The 24,465-nt window shown below is 39.2% G+C and overlaps 1 protein-coding gene across 1 annotated transcript in view; it reads left to right on the top strand.

The window, feature by feature from the left end:
* grik4 (glutamate receptor, ionotropic, kainate 4) overlaps window positions 1-24,465 on the top strand; it is a 403,962-nt gene that overhangs the window by 234,873 nt on the left and 144,624 nt on the right. The window contains exons 4-5 of the mRNA XM_058414559.1: window positions 10,022-10,186; window positions 19,890-19,987. Coding sequence (XP_058270542.1) covers window positions 10,022-10,186; window positions 19,890-19,987 — 263 coding nt within the window. The remainder of the gene's footprint in view (window positions 1-10,021; window positions 10,187-19,889; window positions 19,988-24,465) is intronic.

Genomic DNA, 24,465 nt, shown 5'->3' with positions numbered 1-24,465 from the left:
GAAAAGAATTGCCAGATCTAATCACCAGCACTTGTCAGTGAAACCAGTGAGACCTGCATGACAAACATATCTCTGCTCACGTAGTTTTAATTTAAGGTTTTAATCAAGTCAAGGTTTTAATCAAGCGTTTTATTTTGAACACTGATCAGAGCATTAAATTAATGAATGTGCATTTAAAAAGTAAAAATTAACATTTCAAAGGTAGCATTAGATTCGCCAGAAGAGTTTCGAGCTTTTCGTCACCTGCTGTCTGAGTGTGTGTCATATTTGTTTTCTTCCACAGACAAGGCTTTTCTCCATCCTGGATGTTCAATTGGGAATCGCAGGTCTTTCAGGCGAAATAGCACACGATGTCAGACGTTAGCGCTAACCTTGAACGCTCTCGTCGGGTCGGCTTGCGTTTTACTCGGCTAGTAAAAGAAAGACTTGTAATTAAAAGTATCCTGCTGGCCTTTCCTAAAGCTGAGAGGAGGCAGGTGAGGACTCGAATATAAATCAGCTTCTTCATGACTGCCATGGAGGTGAATGATTTAGTGCTGACACAGTCACGCAAGCTTCAAATGCACTACAGGTTATTTAAAATTCATTATCCCTAAATCCTGTGCCATTTTCGGAGTTGGTGCTATCGTTTATGTCGTAAAGTACCGTGTGCCACTGGAGGAGAAGGAAACCGTCACAGGACCTGAAAACTAAACTGAAATGTTTTTTGCTGGAAAATTACAGCATTACTGCTTCATCCTGGTCTGGGTGCTGGTGTTCCTGAAGCATGTCCCTGGAACACTGGGCACAGAAGCAGGGATACACACTGGTTGGGAGTCCATTACATGGCACAGCTCACATATACTCATTCACACAGAGGGGCAATTTATCATATCCAATCCACCTACTGACATGTTTTCAGGAGGTGAGAGGAAACTGGAGAACCTGGAGGAAACCCCTGCAGACACATGAAGAACATGCACAGGCAGTAGATTGTAGAATTATTATGAGTAGTAGTAGTTTTGACCTGTTTTGTTGTGTCCATATTCAGCATTGAATTTTTTTTATGTCACACTTCACGATGGTGTTTAATGGCTCAAGGAAACACTCTTTGCAACTATTTTTGTTTTTTACCTAGCCTAGGGTCAACATATTCATAGAGTAAGTAAAAAAAAATAAAATAAAAAATACTGTTTCTTCAAAGTCAATGTTGATATCAAACCCATTTCCTGTCTCTGAGACGTCCCAAGTGTTTGTTCATAAGCATCTAAAATTTGAAGGCGTTATCTTTAGCCGCTAAAATTCTGTGTAAAGCTAAAATATCTCAGACTGAAAGCCGAAAGTGTCCTGACTCATTTTATATCAGACTTGCGGCGATGTAATAATTCATTTGTTTACACTGATTAAAAATGACTGATAAATCTATTTCCATTCCGTTCCAGTCGATTTCCATAAATAAATACAGCCAGCAGCCACGGAGACTCTTCAAAAGCATGTCCTTGCTAGTCAGAGGTTTGTTTTATCGTGCATGCAGATTATCAGACAGAAAGGCTAAGACTGTGTCATGTGACTGACCAGGCAGTCAGTCAGCGCTGCTCAGGCGTGCTTCACGGTTGGTTTTACATCGAATGGCTTAAATGGGAAAACATATTATGTTGTAGTTAATGCAGTTATAGGTGGCACAATAATCCATTAGCTGTGTGGTCAGGCACTCAACTTGATTAAATGGAAATGACGCACAGTTAAGAGACAGGCCTGCAGCCAACGTCGGTCCAGTGATGGATAAGACGTCTGTTCCTCTTTAGAAAGTATGAGTACAAACATTAGAATTAATGCATTAGAATTATAACTATACTAATAGAGTAGAGCAAAATAGAACTGTAATGCAGTATTTAAATACGTTTCACACTTGTGAAAAATTTCTGAGCGCCTTTTCTTTTCGTCTGTTGTCCATTCAGTCACAGAGACTCGATTTTGTGTTCAGCATTCAGCGTGTTTGCACAAGAATGAGGAGAGATGGGATGCGCTACACACCATGCACCGTGAGCCGTTCAGGTGTTTACTCTGGCGTAAAGCTGTTACAAATGCATTGTTATGGTCTACTATAAATCAATTCTGATAATTCTGCCATATTCTGATAATGATGTAAGTGGAAGCATTATCAGAAAATGGCAAATGATTTATAACAAATGTAGAGAGTAAGTGTGTTTATGTATACCTATGTGTGTGTGTGTGTGTGTGTGTGTGTGTGTGTGCCTAGCAGGGACAGAAGATTTCTCATGCATTGCATGGCCATTTCACACACCGCTTCATAGCTTAGCATGGCGTCACTGCTTGCCATTTAGTCTCACAAACACGACTTCTAGAGATTGCAAGAGAGACTTGTATTAAACTCCCTCACTAAGGATGTTTTTATACTTTTGTTTGTTTGTTTGTTTGTTTGTTTGTGGTATAGTCGCTGAAGTGCGAAAGCTGTTTTTGAGAACATTGCTCGAAGGCTCGCTTCAACCAAACATGGCACTGAGCAACAAGAGTGGTTCGACATGTCTGGTCACTTCCTGTTTTGGGTTTGTTCAGTAAGGATTGTTATGGTCAGTAGAGACGGAATACTTTATCTATACATGGACTGAGGAAGGTATTAAAATTTCCAAATGGACTATTGGTGCGGTGCAAAAAGCATGTCCTGTGCCAGTGTATATACAGACATGAAAAAATTAGGACACCCCTTGGAATATTCAGTTCTTTATTAAGGAAATGTCAACATCTTGTTTTAATTTGTACCTGTAGATAAAAGTGATGTAATTGTAATTTGCCCTAATAGCTAGTGTTTCCCCCATTGGCTGAAATAACCTCAATGAGACGTTTCTTGTAGCCATCTCCCAGTTTCTGACATGGACTGGAAGAAAGTTTCCCCCACTCCTCAATGCAGAATTCTTTCAGCTGTGTGATGTTTGAGGGGTTTCTTGCATGCACGGTCCGTTTCAAATCACCCCACAGGATTTAGATCTGGGCTTCGACTTGGCCATTCCACAATTCTCCATTTTCTTTTACTTTTCAACCAGTCCTTGGTGGATTTACTGGTATGTTTTGGGTCTTAGTTCCGCTTTAGCTTCAGTTTTTTGACAGATGTTCCTCAAGCACCTTCTGATACGATGTAGAATTCATAATGGATTCTATGATGGTGAGCTGCCCAGGTCCTGCTGCAGCAAAGCATCCCCAAACCATAACACTTCCACCTCCATGTTTCATAGCTGGTATGAGGTTCATTTGCTAAAATGCTGTATTTGGGTTTACGCCAAACATGCCCTGTTATGGTGTCCAAATAATTCACTTTTAGACTCATCTGTCCAAAGCACATTATTCCAGAAGTTTCTGTGTTCTTTGGGAAACTTCAGTCTTGCCCTCATGTTTTTTTAGACAGCTTCTTGCACATCTCCCATAATAATTAAAGTCTCTTTCTGATTGTGGATTCATGTACTTTGGCATAAACTGTAACAAAAGCATCTTAAGCATCTTGCGGTCTGCTCTTGGGGTGAATTTGCTTGGACGCCCTGACCTAGCCATGTCAGCAGTTGTTTTAAATGTTCTCCACTTGTAAATGATTTTCTGGACAATGGAATGGCTAATTACAAATTCTTTTGAGAATCTTCTGAGATCCTTGAGACTCATAAGCATCAACACTCGCTTCAACAATTAAGAGCAAACCAAGATAAATGTCTGAGGTTTAAATAAAGCCTCCTTCAGTAACAATGCTCTAATCATTTGCACCTGATGTGATACACCAGTAGGTAATTTTATCCATTTTAAATACAAATAAATGTGGGGGGTGTCCTTACTTTTCCTCACAAACATTTGGATTTTTTAAAATTACATTTTACAGATCATTTAAAAAAAAAAAAAAGACTTTTCTTTGGTTGTATTTGTTTAGTTATATCACTTGAATCTTTCAATATTGTTAAAATGAAGATCAAATGCCCATATGTTTAACTATGTTCAAAAAACACAGGCTTTCACGGGGTGTCCTAATTTTTTCACATGACTGTATATGCATATCTTCTTATATGCATCTCAAAGGTGCTGCTCTTTGCTGCTTGGCTGTTGTGAGTGCCATTTTGCAACCAGGCGGAGTTTTCCGGTGTGAACACAAAGGTAATAATTATGATCCCCTTCCTTCAAACAAGCCCAGAATCAGGGGTTGGGCACAAATTCGAGTTTGAAAATATGCCCAAAAAAACGTACTTTCACAGGAAGAGGTCAAGTACTTTCACAGGAAGAGGTCAGCTGACCAATTGAAGCACTGTTCCCATAGCAACATTGTAGATAATCTAGACATTACTTGAGACTTTTTCAAACAATACACTTTAATAACTGTTAAACATGAGATGCCTCAAAGCTTTTTCCAACACAATGACTCTTACTTTGCAAAGCTCACAGTGTCACGATGTTATCTTTGATTTCCTGTTGGTGCATGAACACGCATAAACACATAAGATTGTGGTCAGAAAAGCGTGCAAAAGCTCTCAGATGTTTTGCAGCCCATCAAGGAAACATCCGAGGTTATGGCAACTTCCCATTAATCTGTGTTGAATCCAAGATTGAATGCAACTTCACACTTCACACTTCACACACTGTACACCAGGGGTAACACCTTTTTAAAAAAAAATAATACTGCTGTTGTGTCATGGCAGATTCCCTCCAATCTCTTCCATAATTCTCTCCAGTACTGGGATTTTTCTCAACTCTTGGTGATCCCTGTGTATTAGTTCGATGTCTGATTTCATGCTGCTGGTTTGGTGTCTGTCACTCTGTCCCAAAACCCAGCAGTGGGCCAATGTTTCCATTTGGCGCTCTTTGTTACGAGCACTGGGGGGTATAGGCTGGGAAAATTGCCCAGCTTCAGTTTTTCTCTTCCTTCCTGTTGCAGAAAGGGAGCACAATATACCCTGGTTTACAGCACACTAAAGCACCGCACCGTTCCACAAATTCCTGTGGCGTTCGCTGCTATTTTGTACCTTGTCAACATTGATCGTTTTTAATGGAATTTCAGTACTGCTTGCTAATAATGCACAGGCTTTCCGATTGCGCTAGGAAAGTATTTAGAAATGGTGAACTCTAATGAGGGCTGCGCCAGATGAGGCCTATTTAAACTATTGCTTTAATTACTCGCCTATGTATTGTGTTAGTGGATGACAGAAAGTCTGTTTTCCTCCTAAGTGAATTACGTTTCGTTTCAGTTTGGTACTCTGTAATATAGCTATTTTCACCATAAAGCATATCTAGATGTGTCTAAAAACACTAACCACTCTGCAAGGATTAGCAATAATCAGTAAGCCATAGAGCACAGGAGCAAACTGTAATTTATTATCTGTAAAGAAACTTAATAGGCCTCATTAGATTTGAAAGTAAATCGAAGCTGTTTCTATTATGTTTGATTTGATTCAGTTGGCTGCCTGGCACATAAACCCGATGATCAGATACTTATTTTCATGTTTTGCATTTTTATTCTCATGCTTTTATTCAAAGCCCACTCTTTTAACTCTTGAGAAGATCTGCATTAAAAAAAACTCAGCACTTTTGCACGGTGTCACGTATTCGAGGAGACACAGATGCGGGTGCAGAAGGCATTTTTATTTATGGTGCTGAACAAACAACTAAGAAAACAAACAAAAGAAATACTGGAATGCAGGAATACTCAGGAACTAGAGCAAAACAGGTGTTAGCAAACGCACTGTATCAAACAGAAGCTAAACAAGAAAAATTGGTCACACAAAGGTGCTTAAAACATGTGATTAATTTTAATAAACTGTGACTAATTACTGACCCGGGAAAATGAAACACACAACTAGTGAAGATGTACTGAAAATCTGATGGGTTGCCCCTTGGTGGTCTGGCAGGGAAATGTTCCAGATATCTGTGACACATGGTTTGGCCCAAATCCCAAAATCCAATTTAATGTCCAGTTGTTGTTGTTTGGGGTCACCACAGCTGATCATCCGAGTCACATATTTGATTTTGGCTCAGGTTTTACCCTACCTGACACAACCATTTCATTTAATCTGGGCTTGGGACTGCATTGAGTTAACCCCTCTGTGGCTGGGTTGGTTCCCTGAACCTGGGCTGTGATGATGAAAGGGTGAGATCCTGACACTGGACCACGCAGGAATTTAATGTCCAATTAAATATACAGTTTAATGCTGACTCAGTATTTCATAAAGAAAAGTTGTATCAGGTAATTAAGATATGTACAATGCTGATTTTGTACAATTTACCAGGTGTGAAAGAAACAAAAGCACTGGAAACAAGCAAAAGCATTTATTTCTGGTATTTATATCTTGTATTAATGGTGCAATGGAAAAGAATCAAGATCTGAAAAGTGTTTTTTTTTTTGGATGCGAGGTGTTTTTTCTCACAATAAATGTAGAAATGTATATTGTTGTGCTGGCTGCTTACCAGATTACATCATGTTTGCTTTTCTGGATGGACTGAGATGGACTCAAGTAAAGGGGCACTGGGCAGCGGCTGTACAATGACTGACAGGCGAGATGTTTTTACCTCTGTTGGGTTATCCTTATACAGAGTTTGTGTTGAAGATAATACCTTCAGATTTGAAATGTTTATGAACAAGCTCTTCATCTCAGAGAGCAGAAATGGGTTTGATATCAACATTTACTTTGTAGATGTTGAAGAAACATTTGTTGGGGAAAAACCCGACAGCTTTTAGGGTTTTTTTGGAACATTTCTATGAATATATTGCCCTTAGTAGGCTAGGTAAAAAAAAAACAGGAATACTTAAGAAAGACTGCAGTTCATTAAATCCTGGTGTGTTTACTTTTATATGAGCCATTTATCACTTTTGTGGAGTTTGACATGATGAGGAAATTCACTGACGAACATGAACACAACAAAACAGCCACTCAGTCCATTTTTTGGCACCTGGTAAAAAGAGTTAAAGTCACAATCAAATCAGTCAGTGGTCTATAAAGGCTTGCTGCTTCACAACAACGAAACAAAACTTTTTAAAACTTTGATTTAGTGATAATTCTTTTGCAATGTTGTCATTTCAGACTGGAGCAAATGTGCCTTTTGATGATATGGGTAAGAAACGCTCGGCTAGATCACTTGCCAAATGATAGCCAGCCTGGGAGCTGTGTGAGTACTGAAAATGTTTGTCATTGTCATGCTGCCTCGGTACACACTAAATTACTGACAGATTACTCATGAATATATTGTGATGCATTCTTGCTGTGGCTGATGATGATGTTGTGCATTGCATCATTAAATTAGATCACACTAATTAAAAAAAGATTACAATACAGAAGAACACAATAATATTGTTTATATTAACCTGGAAATGAGACATCATCCTGGTCGTGTTTGGTTCCTTCACCCTGGCTGGAGGAAAACCAACATCTGTGTTCGGAAAAATGACAGCAGAGCAAATCATTAGCACATGTTATGACGGCTAGTCGAATAAATCAATCTGACACGAAGGGTGTCGAGTGGGAGCTTGAATGAAATAAATGTCCTACTACGGTGTTATGGGTTTAGTTGTGCTGGTTTTGAAAAATAGCTGCATGAAATCAACTAAAAAATGCACTATGCTGGACCTTGTCTGGGTTTGTTTTTTCTCTTTTCTATATTGTGGTGACTGCAGGTATATAAAAGATTGCTTTCAGACTGCAATAGATTGATATAGATTGCCAAGTTGTGACCTTCACTAAGGTCAAAGCAAATACAATATTCAGCTTCAGACCTGCTCTACCTTTAAGCAATAATTTGGTCATATATTCAGTGGCACCTACACGGTATATTTATAACAATAGTTCATTAAAAACCATGTTATATAAGATCAGATATACATTTATCATTAAAGTCTCAACTTGTACAGTTGCCTCAACTTCTTATATCTACAGCACAAGAGCAGGATATTTAGAGGGGCACTGGAATGTATATGGGTTAAACATTGGGATTGGGTTCAATTATAAAAATACTGTAACCGAGCTTTCTATCCTCTTCTATGTATGTACATCTGTTTACATTCATTCAAAGAATATCTAGACAGCTAATCCTGTTCTACTTGGCCAGTTATGACAGTTAAATATAAGCACATGAAATCCTGACACCCAAATAACTTACTGATTTGTTGATGCTTGTTATGCAAGTCTCCAGTTTATCAGTAATCCGGTGGTGCCTTCTGTAAGCTATAAAATTCACATATCTAGGCCTGGTGAAATTTTTAACCAACAAGTTTGCATCAAATAGGAAGATTCCTCATGTTATTGGTCCACCAGGGCCCGCATTTATCCCTGGCCTGGGTCAACTTCCCCAGATATCCCCCTTTTACAGCAGATAGAACATGTAGTGAGATGCTGTAATGTTTTTTTTTTACTGGGGTGAGTTCAAAAATCAAATCCATCAGCGTCCATGCCAGGGGTAAAGGTCAAAGGCCAAAATACAGGCAGACAAAGTATAATAGGAATAGTCCCTAATCAAAACTGTAGAAAGTAGTGGCTCAAAGGTTAAGGCTCTGAAACAGAAGGTTGAGGGTTCAAACCCCAGCACCTCTAAGCTGCCTCTGTTGGGTCTTGGAGCTCTCTACTTCAGGTGCACTGTATCATGGATGACCCTGTGCTCTGACCCCAGTCTAGGATATGTGGAAAAAAAAAAAATTACTGTGCTGTGCCGTGTGTTTGAAGGGCACTGGTGGCTCAGTGGTAGGTTTCTTGCCTAACATGTAGAAGGCCTGGGTTTGCTCCCCAGCCACTAGATGTAGTGCTGGTCCCAAGCCTGGATAAAAAAAAAGGGAGGGTTATGTCAGGAAGGGCATCTGGCGTAAAACCTGTGCCAAGTTGATGTGTGGACTAGTTGGTCTGCTGTGGTGACCCCTCACACATGTAGGAAGCAGCTGAAAGATCAACAGTGTTCATTGTTTGACATTTCAGACACAATATGGGCAGAAATTTTTGTTTCTTTTTAGAAAGATTTGCATGTTGACATATAACACACACACTGGCTATCATACACAGTAAGTGTAGTAATGCTTTCAACAAAATAAACCTTTGATAGAACTAGATTACAACACAGCGGATACATTACAGCGAAATTGTTTCTTCATATATCCCAGTCTTGGCGGTCGGGTGTCAGAGCACAGGGTCAGCCATGATACAGCGCCTCTGGAGCAGAGAGGGTTAAGGGCCTCGCTCAAGGCCCCAACAGACGCAACTTGGCAGTGCTGAGGCTTGAACCCGCAATCTTCGGGTCAATGACCAAGGGCCTTAACCACTTGAGCCACCCACTCTCAGGAACACCACTTGTCCAGTCAATTAGTGGTGCAGTCAACTGTTATATAATGTACAATAAGACAAAAATGACACAACAGGTTGTATATAGGAAACTGAATCAAGGACTAACACAGAAAACACAATCAGGTAACGAACAAATGCCAAGACACGGGCAAAGACAAGGCTGAAACAGAAACAAAGGCTAAATAAAAACACAAAAAGAATGCTTTGCCAGTTTATAATATTAACATAGATAATGATCAGTCCAGGAGGAATATGGCTAATTTAGTGTGCATTCCCAACACGGTCAGCAGATTTCCTCATCTTTAAAAAACCAAAAAAAAAACAACTTGTTTTATTATTTTTGGTGTCATTACACCTTTTTTTTGCAACAGATTGCAACGCCAGCAGTGGATTCTGCCATGTTTGCATGTCTGAGTACTGAAGATGGAGGTAGATTGAAAGGCCCTGGAGGCTGTGTGTAACGTGACTGACAGAGTCACAGTGAAACTCAAGGAGTCTGTCAGGAGTGTTTTCCAAGGACTTTTTTTTTTCAGTACAATTGTGTTGTTTCTATTGTTTCTACAATGAGGTTTCATCATTTCATCATCATCAGTGCCCTGATATACAGTATCATATGTGCGTAAGAATCTATTGACCAGTACACTTGACATGTTGAATGCTGATGTAAAAGCCCGTTTTCTCCCTCTCTCTCTCCCTCTCTTTCTCTCTCTGTTCCTGTCTGTCTCTCTCCCTCTCAGCTGCAATCCTCGATGATCCAATGGAGTGCAGCCGGGGGGAGCGCTTGGCCATCACGCTGGCAAAAGACAGCATCAACCGTTCCAGCAACCGCTCTACCACAGGCAAGCTGGAGGTGGACATCTTCGAGTTGCTCCGAGACAGTGAATATGAGACTGGAGAGACCAGTAAGTAGCAGGGGGGGAGAAGCTTAGCTTATAGATTCATGATTAAAACCTCTCCCTTGGTTTCAAATTAGTTTACCCTGTCAGTTCTGCCTCATTCCCCTACACTTCTCTGTCTGTTCTTGCGGAGGTGGATCAGCTCTTGACATGATCAGTCTAATAAAATAAGGCTTCCTTAGATAATGGCTAATGAATGTGTAGTAAATAATCTGTTCATACAGTAGAAGCTGGGGACAGAAACCCAGTAATACTAAAACCCCTGCTGATTTTGTCTTCAGTGAGAAAAAAAAAAAGAAGTTGTGCCACATCTGGTAATATTTTGATAAACGGTACAAAGCTGCCTTCAGTAATAAAGAAATGATGTAGACACATTTAAAACTCCCCATTCAAATGATTCTCTCTAGATCTAGACCAGTAAAGAAGAACTCTAGTTGATGATGCTGCCACCACCATGCTGCGTCTTGAGTATGATATCTTCATATCTTTTAGATTAATGTGCACGCATTGGGCTTAAGTGGTTTTCTTTTTCTATGTGGAAGAACTTTGATCTATCCACACTACCCCTGAGCCAAGATATGAAGAATACAAGCCATTGGTCACATTCAGAGAGTGACCAGTAATTGCTTAATATTTCTACAGCTCCTTTCATTTTACTGTAGGTCTGATAAGTTTTAATCTAATCCTTTTTAGAGGGACGTCTTGGTAATGTCACAAGTTGGTGATGGCCTTCATGATGTTCTATGGTACATCTGATACTTTGGACGTTCCTTTGGACTTTAATACCTTTCTCGTTCTAGTAGTAGGTGCAGTGTTGTAGTAGTAACACCTGACTAGGTGCTTTGGAAGCTCTTTATTGACCGTGGCTTGGTCGCATGAAACCAAGTAGACGAATATGAATGAATATTCTACCGAAACTGATCTTTATATTTGAGGTTAATCGGAATTATTTTGCCAAACTTCACCTTTCCATTTTTTTCTGTCAAGTCGAGTTCTCATTTTACCCTTAGATTCATGTCCTGGGTTGACTTGTGGAAGAGTGCATATTCTTTTGCTGTTCCCCCACAAAGTTATGTGTTTGGAGATGCTTTTCAGCTCACCACAGAGTGGTTATTTAGAGTGGTTACCATAGCATTGTACTCAAACCAGTCTGGTTGAATCTCCTTTGAGTCACTGATATCACAGGTTTCTTCCATCCCTCATATTAAATGTAAGCTTTTGCTCTGCATGATTTTATGCATGTGCTTTCACTTGAATGAGCAAGAGTAAAGGAGTTCCTATTAAATTGTCAAGTGAGTGCGGAAGTATTCGATTCTATTTAGAGTTTGTATCTCACTACAACTAGAGATAAACTTGCTAACTACTATGTAAGGAAATAGCAAATGTATTGCCAAACATAAGTCTCAGTAGGATAACATGAATTCGTATAAGTCTGCTAAGAACAGGGAAAACTATTTTTGTAAATTGTTCGTATTATTATGATTTGTATTATGATTTTTTATGCAGCGAGTCTGTTACTCTGCGACAGAAGGATTAAAACAATTGATAAATGTGTTTATCGCTGCCAAATCCCCTATTATTCACTGTCACTGTCTAGTAGAAGTGTTGATACTAATGACTTCTGCATTGCTATGTTTAAAAAATTTCATCGTAGCTGGATGTATTCCATCTGCTGAACAATTGTGCAGTGTGTCCAATTTTTTATTTTTCTCTCTGTGATTTTATGTACAAGAAATGAGCCATTTAAACCGCTTTGATATTCATATCATCTAAATGCTTGAACGTGCTTATTAAACTGGATTTAAATACCTTGCTGTTTTTGTACAGCAAATACACAGTGACCTTAATCACTATAAGGTCACGTTAACGTTTGATTACGCATCACACGGCCATATATTCATTTATTTATTAAAAGCCGCTTATTCAATTATAGTGCGTTACAATTCTAAGGTAATAACTATATTTAAATCATCGTTTACGATCTTTCTCAATTAGAATATAAATATATATATATAAAGAATTTAGCTAAGCATTATAGATATTCATTTGTTTTAAAAGTGACTTCAAAATACATCACTGTCAGGAGTTATTGGGACAGTTCCTTGCCAAACCCCTAGGGAGTCCTGGCAAGTTGTCCTGGCCACACCCTTTCCAAATGTGTTTTCCCACTTTCTCACCTGTCCCTGATGCTCTATATATGATTGTCCTGCTGTCTTGTTCAGTGTCAGTCATTATGTTTATATATGTGTAGACGTAACGGTGTATGTGTGCCGTAAGGCCAGACTCTGTGTTAGCTGGGTTTTTATGGCATGGTCATGTTTTGTTGAGGTTATTTTAGTTTCTGTGTCATAGTTATGGTCTGTTTCTGTTACGTTTAAAGACGTTTAGATTCATTAGGTTAAATAAAAGCAGTGCACGTACTGAATCCCTGTGTTTCGTGATCTGCTACTGCGGGTGATCGAGCAGATGGTGGACCTCCGGGTTCGATGCTCGCCCATGGCGGCGTCCGTCCCCATATGACACCTCACGTACACTCTGCAGCTATAACAGCAGAAGACCTCACTGGTTTCCGCTTCTGCCATCTAAAAAAATATCTACACTGTGCAGTTTAGATTTAACTCTTTTTCCCAGACACCAAAAAGTTTATTTTATGGTGTCCATTTTCAGCATTAAATTTCTTTGACATGACAAGTTGACCCTCAGGCCTTTAAGAATTTGTAGTATTAAGAATTTCTGTTTTTACCTAGCCTACAGGGGGCAATATATTGTCTTATATCAAACCCATTTCTGCTCTCTGAGATGCTCCCAGAATTTGTTCATAAGCATCTCATATCTGAAGACAATATATTCAACCACTAAAATTTTGTGTAAGGTTATCCAACAGAGGTAAAAAAAAAAACCCCATCTCATTACATCTCTCTAATTTTAAATCAGAACACCAGTGCACTGTACTGGTAAAAAGGCTTAAGATGTATTGCATTCTAAGTTGCTTTTCTGCTTGTCACAGTTGTAGAGTGATTATTGGACTTACCCAGACCCTTCTTATCAGCTTGAACAATTCGAGCCATACTCCTCTGACCTCTCTGGCATTTCTTCCTGTAGAAAGTTTTCTCAGTCAATGTTTTTTTTTTTTTTTCTCCTCGCACTATTTTCTGTAAACTCTTAAGACTGTTATGTGTGAAAATCTCAGGAGATCAGCAATTCCTGAAATATTCATACCAGTCTGTCTGGTACCAACAAACATGCCATGGTCCATGGTCACATTTTGATCTGAGGTGAACATTAACTGAAGGACTTGACCTATATCCTCATGACTATAGGCTTTGTGCTGCTGTCACACGATCTAACCATTTGTTTTGTTTTCTTCTGGTTAGAAAATGTTGTTTTTCTAATTGTTTATAGCTTTAAAGTATAGAGAATGGCTATTACTCTCCTCACATTGGGCCTTAGGAAACAATTTATCACAGCTCTAGATAAGGACTCGGCAGCCTTCAAGTACCTTCAAGTATTCTTTCCTAAGCTGTCTGAGGCAAAAGTCGAAGCCAGTGTCTTCGTCGGACCACAGATAAGACGATCCTGGAGTACACGGAATTCCCCAAGAAGCTCACTAGGAAGGAGAGAGTAGCTTGGAACAGCTTTGTTAGCAGCAGTTCAGGGCTTCCCGGCCAATCGCAAAGCTGGAGTGGAGCTGTTTGAGACTCTGATGAAGAACTACATCACAATGGGATGTCTCTCAAAGCCTGAATCCTTCCTTATGATCTTGATCAGTTCAAAGAGAATATAGGACCATTAGGTCAGAACTTCCACCAGGATATACTGGACTCTGAATGCCACTATCAAGGACAATATAAAGAGAATGTCAGGATACTGGCATGGACACAAGGGCAGGTACTTAATGATTTATTTAAAACGTGGCATTCAAAACAGAGATGTCATCCAAAAACGCAGTCGATAAAAAGGCACAGGTCGAGTGATGTATGAACAGTATAAACAGGGATATGCAAGATCATGAAACGATAAATAGATTAAGGTCACACTCAGGATAGAGTACAAGAAACAAAGGCTTGGAAACGACTGGTACACAAAGACCCAGAGTGTACACTTTACAATTAATGATAGCACTGGATCTGCTTTTATACTGTTAGGATGTGATTGAGTCCAGGTGTGTGATTAGTAATCAGGTGAGTGTGGAGGTGAGAGAGTTTGGGTATTGTAGTTGGAGCTGGACACCGTTTCTGGTGCTGTCATGACAGAGAACATGATAGGAGACAACAATTGGGGGCTGCTTTGTCAAAGTGATTTACTAAAAAATGGTAAATCTGAAAAATCTAGTTATTTTCAAATATTTTTTTAGTATAGCTAAATATATGATGTCATTTTGAAGGGATTATTAGCCAATTTCTTTTGTTTTGATGCATAAGCAATCAGAAAATACATCTTACTACCCAGGAACAACAATTGGGTTACATAATGTAATGGTATGAATGACCTTGTGTTACTAAGAAAGTGGTGTGTGTGTAAGAAAGAGAGAGAGAGAGAGAGAGAGAGAGAGAGACATTTGAAGTACATTCAAAAGCAGTATTCGTAAATGATCAAGTGTATTTCATTAACTTTGTATTTTCTTCAAAAGCAACACACAGTAAAAAAAAAAAAAAGTAAAAGTAAAAATCATTCACAACAGTAAAAGAATTTAACATATTATACTGAACAGTATGTCTCAATGAAAAGTTAATTCAGCCTCCTTTCATATAATAAAACTCCCTTGGTTTCATCATGATTGAAAAAGAAAACTATGTTCCTGTTATAGTCTTTCTTACTATTGTATTTTTTCATGTGTGTCTCACTGAACAAGGTTTATAGCACATAAAATTTAGCAGAATAACTGGGGTAGAAGTTGTGGCTAGTTTGATTGCCTGTAGGCTTTAATAGGTAAAAAGAAAGGAGAGAGAGAGAAAAGTCAAGCGGATAGGATTCAAGTGAGGCAGCCTAGTGTATAAGGGAGTGAGTAAATGATTAAGTTATGACAAGATTGTGCTTTATTATTTGATATTCATATCCATATCCATTAAGATTTCATACCACTGCATTGTGGGCAATTTCACTCTTTCTCTCCTATACTGTCTCTCTCTCTCTCTCTCTCTCTTCACGGTGTACCTCAGTGTATGAGCACACTGAATGCAAATTCACTCTACAATACTTTGTGCCTCCTCACTTTAATGTTTCAAAATAATGTGAAAGGCATCTTTGCAGCACAGCAAGAAAAGCTGAGCTGGATTCAACTTTATGCAAAAGCCCTTCATCATACAGGACTGACCAATGATCATTTGGGAGTCCAGGTGTTGTAGTGCTGTTGACTGCAAATTATGGTGCACAAAGGCTGTTCCTCCAGAAAATCATCTATTAAAAGTTATTTATAGCAGTGTATCACCTTAACTCTTTTTTTTTTTTTTTACCAGAGGCCTGTTTTGGTTGTGTCCAAGCATTGAATTTCTTTGACATGTCACAGTGGGGATTAATGGGTTATATGAAAGTAGACACTCAGGGCTTTAAGAATTTGTAGTTTTTCATAAGTATTTCTGTTTTAATCTCACCCACTAGGGGCAATATATTCATAGAAATGTTCCAAGACAACAAAAACACACAAATGCTTATATCTTCAGGTCTGCACTCTGAGGTGCTCTCCAAGTGGTGGTTGAACTGTATAGTAAAGCATTTATTATTATTATTATTATTATTATTATTCATTATTTACTATTTATGTTGTTTTGTAAGTCATACTAGACAGATAGATAGATAGATAGATAGATAGATAGATAGATAGATAGATAGATAGATAGATAGATAGATAGATAGATAGATAGATAGATAACAAATTAAACCAATATGCTTTGAAATGCATAGCATGGTGGGTAACTCCCAGGTCCCTGGTTCGATCCTGAGCTCTTTGTCCCCTTTGCTGTTATAATAACCTCCTCCCATCTAGGAAGTCTCTACACTGGATTTTGAAGCATGGCTCTGGGGATTAGTGCTCATTCAGCCTGGTAGTGTGCATCAGTGAGGTCAGGAACTGATAAAGAGGCTTGGTGTGATGTTGGTGTGAAGTTCAATCCAAAAGTTGTTCACCTCAACAAACCATGTCTTCATGGAACTCACTTTGTGCACAGGAACACAGTAATGCTGGTACAGGTTTGGGACTCTAGCGAAGGGATACTGTAATGCATAGACATTTGTAGACAATTTTGTGCTTCCAACTTTGTGAAAACTGTTTGGGGAAGGCCTTCAATATGCGTGTGATGGTCAGGTGTCTGTATACTTTTGGCCAAATATAGTGTATGTAGCAACTCAAGGTTATGATGTGCTGAACACAGACATACACGAGGCAGGGGAATTTTAAGTGGAGTTTTGGGTGCATTGTGCTGGATGAGTGGTGTAGCATCACAGTCATTTGGGTCGGTTCTTGGTCATCATTTTTTAGACCGTTTGGTTCTCCCCTGGTTTCTCCAGGAGGATTTGGAGCCAACGCTGTCATTGGATATCAGCCATGTGTGATTGTTCCTCCCTGCCTTGTGTCCATGTGCTCCTGCGATGTCCATAACCGTGGGGCGGCTGAAATGCCGCTGTCCTTTCAGCACCAGGGCAGCAGTGGTGCAAGAACCATGCAGTGCTCAGAGACCATCATCACAATGTTAACCGAGGTTTTCTTTATTTACTCATGCCTGTGCAAATATGGTCATTTTGCCCTTATTCTAACCTTTTAACAATACTTAATAATTATATTTCTGACTAGAATGTGATATAATGACATTAAGGGAAGCAGGACTGAACTATGGCTCTAATTAAATTGTCTTGCTTATTAATTTGAACTCTGTTAGCCCCACTGACATGCAACTCTTAAATGATATATTATGCACATATTACAGCTAGGAGCATCTGTTACATCTTAGCTTCAGCATCACGGATTTTAAGTTGAACTCTCAGCATACATTGTGTGTCTCAGTACACAGCCTATAGTACACAGCACTCTCCTGTAGGTTTCCGTCATATATACAGCATTCACTTAACAACAAGACAGTTGATCTGCTTTCACATTCTGAGTATGTAAGTTGTTGAGCATCTTTCCAGTTTGAAAAATATTACTACCGAATGCAAAGTTTCATTTCTTCTATACTACCATGGCTCCTGATCCTTCTGTCCCCCTGATTGCTAACACTCACTCACCTTTATTGTTTATAACACTACATGAATATCAATGAGTACCTTACAGAATGAGAAAAGATAATCGCTCTGGATTGCAGTTTTCCCTGCTGTTGGCTGTCACAATGCACAGTTTGACATTGCTTAACAAATCACAATTGCTTTCTGGTCTATTTCAGTGACTCTAGCCCCATCCTCAGCCAGTTGGTAATTAAATTCATGTGGGTTTCTTAAAATTAAAATATGACCACAATGTATTCTTACTGATGAGTCTTCCCTCAGTGTAACTGACTGCAGTTAATGGTTGCATCATCACCCTCAGCACCGTGCAGGATTAGTTATAAGAACTAAGAGTGACTAAAGGTCAGGATTGTAACACATATCTTATTTTAAGTCATATGTGTACATAAGGAAGCTCATTTTTATTGATTGTCCCACCCAATAAACTTCCATGTAACTTTATTACATTAATGCTGTACACGTCTGCCATTACTGCATGTCCATTTAAGAAGCCCAGTGGAAAACGTCCACATTCGTGACAGAAAAGTTCACTAATTTCCACACTCATACAGATAAATAAAGAGCTCATAAAGACGTTATTCTAGACCATAATAACTGTTTGAGTTTGAATCCCAGGTCCACCAACTTGCCACTTCTGGGCCCCTGAGCAAGGCCCATAACCTTTAATTGCTTAGTTGTAGAAAAAAATGCAATAAATTGTAAGTTATTCTAAGGGCATCCACCAGAAATGTAAATGTGCTGATAATTACTTCATATCTTCCAATTTTCACCATAATCACACTGATTTTCACATGGAGTAATTAATGCATAATGTTTACAAGCTATGTTTAATAATAATACAGTTAAACCACTTAAATCTGGTTCTTGGGAATGTACAGAATTCAGATAAAACGTATAGAACTTGCTGATGATGTGGGTAAACCTGCACACAGGTATCTACATTATATTACACGACTCCAAAACCCACGCCCCATTGTCACTTCCAAACCAACTGCTTGATCTGATCCGTTAATGAAACGTTCACCTAGAGGCTCAGAGGAGTCAAGGTACAACTGGATACATTTGCATATTGTTTAAAAATGATTTGAAATAACATTTAATGCTTTAGTGGCTGAACTGCACAGCTGCCAGAATACCCACATGGTTGCTAATTTAAAGCAGCAAACCACAGAAACTCACACTTCACTGCTTTTCTCCACTTAGGCCCCAATAATAATTCAGCAAACTCGCAGTCGACTGCAGCCTATTTAAATCAAACCGCATATCTTTTAAATGGTTCGGGTTAACATTGTGGAGCTGTGATATAGACTGGTGCAGCAGCCAAACAGTCATGTAGGCCAAGATAAGAACGCCACCTCTCTGATTCGGCTGGACTATTCAGCCGTGGCACTTGGCATGAAATCCTGATACGCTAGTAGATGAAGAGCAGGCAGGCTCTCTAGTTGGTCATTAAGGGATTATTTATTAATCACTTGATTCATTGCTTCCCTAATTTCCTATCTTAGGCTGTGTAAATTCTCTGCTCATGCATTCTTTCAGCCACCACCTCTCTCTCTCTCTCTCTCTTTCTCTCTCTCCTCTAGAGGTACGCACACATTCCAATACTAATTAAAATAAAGGGATATATTTTCTATCATTGAATATGAAGATTAGATAAAATCCCACTACTGTATTCTGTTTTGTTCTCACAAATTTTTTCTCCTCTCACAGATTATTCTGCACCAGGATTGTACCATGAATCTTCATATGTACTGTACATGTTGAGAGAGTGTGTGCAGTTCAGAGAATAAGCTAGACTAATTAACATTAACATGAACATTAACATTGGGTGATGTTATTCGATGCTACACTATATTGCCAAAGGTTTTGGGACATCTGCCGTTACATGCACATGAACTTTAATGACATCCCATTCTTAATCTTTAGGATTTAATATATATATATATATATATATATATATATATACACAGCTTAAGGCTTTCCACAAGGTTTAGGAGTGTGTTAATGGGAATTTTTGACCGTTCCTCTAGAAGCACATTTATGAGGTCAGGCACTGATGTTGGACGAGAAGGCCTGGCTCACAGTCTCCACTCTAATTCATCCCAAAGGTGTTCTATCAGGTTGAGGTCAGGACTCTGTTCAAGCCAGTCAAGTTCCTCTACACCAAACTCTTTATGGACCTTGCTTCATGCACTGGAGCGCAGTCATGTTGGAACAGGAAGGGGCCGTCCTCAAACTGTTCCCAGTGAGCTCACTGAGCTCCTAGGAGTGACCCATTCTTTCACAAATGTTTGTAGAAGCAGTCTGCATGCCTAGGTGTTTGATTTTATACACCTGTGGCCATGGAAGTGATTGGAACGCCCGAATTCAATGATTTGGAGGGTGTCCCAAAACTTTTGGCAATATAGTGTATTTTTGCTTGTTTTGGTCAAATACATTTACAGAAATGTTATAATGCTGAAGAGAGTGATTCTGGTCTTTTGCTTCCTGACAGTGTGCCAGATCATGTCGAAGGGGGTGGTGGCAGTCTTGGGCCCCTCCGCCAGCCCGGCTTCCAACTCCATCATCAGCAATATCTGTGGAGAGAAAGAGGTGAGTGCTGGCTCGTTCTCCTCTGTACGGAATTGTGCTGTAGCTCATTATGTATCACAGAACAATCGTTCATATTGTTGCCAATATTGTCGCTACATGCTGCAGTGAAAGCCATCCAAATCTTGAGAATATGGGACAAACATTCTAACTGGCGCGTATACACTCTTAGCTTCACCTACAATACACATTATTAACAGATATCAGACCTGGAGTATCAGTCCTATCTGTTCTGGCTCTGTTGAAAAAGTTCCAGTTTGATTCGAACACTCATCTTCAGCTAAAATGCTTTTAAACCTACAACATGCTGAATTCTGTTTCTGTACATCCTGGAACATGTTTCTGCATTACGCTCTACATTTTTGTCTTGTCAGCAAACACAACACCCTGAATTCCTCTGAATTATGTATTCATTCCCGATGTGCTGTCTGATGTTTTGCACTGCCTTCTCTTTCCGAGATGTTCAAGCTTCACTAGAATACATTACACAGCTGATAAATAATCAAGCACGTTTACTCCAACTGGTCCACTGACTAAACATCCTTCCTTAATGTCCTCATTATTCAAGATCAACTTCAGCTTACCTCAGAAATCGGACGTCAGGAATAAATATTCATTGCCACGTCCTACAAACGAATGCTCCAGACATGTAGAGAGGGGCTGATACAAGGTTTAATGTTTACATCAGCTGTAATAGGTGATCATGAATATTTATGGAGGTGGATTTGTTTTTAGGACAGGAACAATTTATCATAGTCCTGAGTGAGGTGTTGATGGGAGGGCATGAAAATTTGGATGTGTGGAGGGAAAAAAAAAACTGAGAGGGTGTGTGTTTTAGAGGCCAGTGGTAGAAGTGATATTTTATATTGCATCTGTGACCATTTAATATATATATATTTTATTCGATCCTTAAGTTAGCAGTATGTTTAAGAACCTTAATGTAAAACTGTAAATTTACAGTGAAATACTGTCAGCTATATTCCTCTCACAGGACTAATGATGTTATCAACATTTACAGTATAGTGTTTTAATTATCAAATACAGTGTCCTGCTGACACATCGTGTTCTTTTACGCTCAGATCACTGACTAATCAAGTTTGGCAACAGTACAGGCACAAAAGGCTATTTCCCATCATCACATTAAACCCTGGAGAGAAGTTCAAAGAAAATTTGCTAGATCTAGAAACTTGTTGAAATTGAATTAACCGTAAAAAAGAAATCAATCCCAGAATGCAATGTCTTTACAGTATGATACTATATTAGAGAAACAAATTTTTATTTTTTTTTTTTGTAAAATAGCTTCCTGGTGGTCCAGCGGCAGGATCCTGTGCTCTCATTGCTGCGGCCAGGGTTCGATTCTGGGCAGGAATCCCAGGCACTGAAGGGTTAACTATCAGAGCCAGTCCCAAGCCTGGGTTAAATGGGAGGGACATCGGAAACATGCGGACCAAGTGATCTGCTGTGGTGGGGATCAGCTGAAAGAACAACAGCCATTCTGTTTTATGGAAATAAAGTAAAATTCTTTTAGAAATGACCGGTAAATTTACAGTAAAGGGCTACAATGTCCCCTTTGAGAGACATGTTTGTAGATAGTGGACAATATGTCATCAACTTGGATTTCATCAGAAACTTCCCATATATTATAGCATTTCTCGGTCCCATCTGGCTCTCTCTCTCTCTCTCTCTCTCTCTCGAGGAAAAAAAAAAAATCCTAAAAACACATTTACTTGTTAGCATGTAGCATCTGAATGTTCTCATTACTGGCCAGCATGTGTGTCCTTATTAGGACAGGACATTTACTTTGTGTCCATCAGGGCTAAGTGCTCTAGGCACAGAACATGAAATCCCATTTGTCTGTCTGCATCTCTGCGTGATTCCGGACTGGGGAAACGTTCCCTGCCGTGCATGCTTTCTTCTCGTTTCAAGTATTACCAAAAGCTGCTTCCAGATTAGCCATTATGAGTTTTGATGATGTATGTGACTCCCTGGTGTGAATGAGTTTTATAGTGTCTAATTTATTACACCAAAGCAACAACATGGCAGCTCTTCAGTAACCTCCAGCACTGTTGTACAGTGTGTCAACATTATCTCACCTTAATCTATTTGTGTTAATGTAACATTTTAATAAAATCCAATATGTCTGACCTTTTCCTGTGATAAATGCATGGACTTATAATGTGTTTACAACCTGCTGTTAAAGTGCAAGCGGTAATCTTACAGAATCTAGTTATGGATGCATAGTCACTATTTAATTCCAAAATCTATATTCTGTCCTCCGGCGTGACTGTAGACTCGCACAGGCATAAAACAGAGGCGTGTCTTAGTTGCATATTATTCTGACCTTGGACTTAAGCTCAGTCCTCTTGTGTGACATTGACTCAAGCAAGCTTTAAGTTCAGGAAGAGTTTTCTTGGATCTGCTTCTTCAGTCTGTGTTTTCTATCCTCTTCGTTTGTCATTAAAGGTGATGGTCTAGTTATCAGGAGCGGCTCATGACCATAGATTGCGGTCAGGCTAGGCATTAAATAATAATTTAGCCTCAAAGAAAATTCAAGAGCCTGCAGGCTACTCTCTTGTGATTTCTTTTTCTTTTCTTTTTTTTTTGGAAGCCCGTAATTGGCAGCTCCATGTTAACAAGACCTGAATGAATTTGAACAAAGTGTGTGCACCAATTTTCAATGAGAGTGCAAAAAAGATCTTGTCTAAAAGGTCTTCACTGAAAGCCAGAGCTCCAGTACAGAGCACAAAGAAAGATGAACATCCCTGCCATCACACTGGCACCTCACTGATTCATTTGCTTCATTTCTGCAGGACTTTACCTTGTCAGTCTTTCAGATGCTTCAAAGGTTTGATCGCTGGTTTATTGAAATTGGAGGTTATCATTTTATAAGCAATTTGGGGAAGTTTCTGTTGATGAAGGTTTCTATTTGCTGATAATTGCACTTCAAAGTCACACTAACGGCATGGCTAATTAAGTAGCTAGCTAGATAAGAGTGTAAATTAAACTCGCTAATCTCTTGCTTTTTGATCAGGAGAAGTCTTTGGTCGTAAAAGATGGTTCATTCTGATAAAAAATTCAGCTATGTTGGATAGGGCAGGTGTGGTTCCCATCAGTGTTGTCATGAGGTGTGAGATGACCATAGAAGAGACAATAAGATTAGCATTCCTGTTTGTTATCTCTCCCTCACAACATGGGGCAGAGTGATTCATGCCCCAGTGGGCCTCTTTTAGCACCTTGCTGTGGTTCAGATTTTTGACCAGTTTGTGTGATAACCTCCTAGAGTGAAATGGAGCACTGAGGCCTTCCTCATGATTGCACAACATGTAAAAAGCAAACAAAGCAATGGAACTTCGGCTTGTTGTCAGGGATAGGGGGCGGGATGCATGTGCAGAATTTTATCGTATACCCAGTACACGACAATAATTAAATATGTGAGCAGAAACATAAACAGATGATACAAGGCAAGAGCAAGACTACGGTACACACGGTAACACACAACAAAAACTTGACACACAGAAACTAGAATGTCAAAAGATGCTTTAATTAAAAGTACCATGAAACAGGTCTGAGTGATTAATGAGACATGTGATGTGCTGGGGCTGATGGGTAATGTAGTTCAGCGCTGAAATCAGCATAATCATGACAGAACACTCTCCCCTTTAAGACGTCTCCTAGACAAGATGTTACTCTGATTAGGGCTCTTAGAAGCACCACTCCTTGTGTGGTCAGCATTAAAATTCAGCATAGCCCAGAGGTGGAGTGACGTCCAAGGCCTGGGACTGATAGCTAATGTAGTTCAGCGCTGGTACTGGCATAATTATGACACTTATAGCTGTCAGGAAGCAGCATTTAAAATAAAATAAAAAAAAATTTTGGGCACTTTAAAGAGGCACTTAATATTTTTAAAATGTATGGAGTTAATTAAGATTATGACTGATTGTAACATCTGCCCTATGGACAAGCCATTGCTTTTAGACATCCTGAAAAACCCTCATCTCTGCTAAATAAAATACTGGAGACGTAAATTCGTAAAAATCACCTCACAACACCCACGTAAGCCAAACTCTGAATAAGAGTAAATATTAAGGCTTCTTTCAGTGACTCTTACATTGTTTTGATTTTTTTTTTGTCTTGACAATTATTTAGTTTTATTTTTCCTAGGGGATTGGGTGTGTGTGTGTGTGTGAGTTTGTGTATGTGTGTGTATGTTGTCAGGGATTCTCAGGAGAGTTCAAAACCAGCTTGAGGTCCTGGAGGTCCTGGTTTCTACAGTTTCTTCACATGAGAACAGATTGATATGAAAATCGTTTGTATTCCAGATATCAAAAATCCCTTCATCCTCTGCAGCGCTTGAGTAATGAATGAAAAACAAACAGAAGGAACAAAGATTATTTTGTTTTATTTTCATTTTTGCCAAAATAATTTGGAGATTAGAGTCATTCTAATTTAGTCCAGCGTGCATGCTAGGCTATGATTACGTA

This window comes from Hemibagrus wyckioides, linkage group LG17 (assembly GCF_019097595.1).
Source record: "Hemibagrus wyckioides isolate EC202008001 linkage group LG17, SWU_Hwy_1.0, whole genome shotgun sequence".
Classification (NCBI taxonomy): Eukaryota; Metazoa; Chordata; class Actinopteri; order Siluriformes; family Bagridae; genus Hemibagrus; species Hemibagrus wyckioides.
Note: the sequence above shows the minus strand (reverse complement) of the source record. Positions and strands in the feature narration are given on the sequence as shown.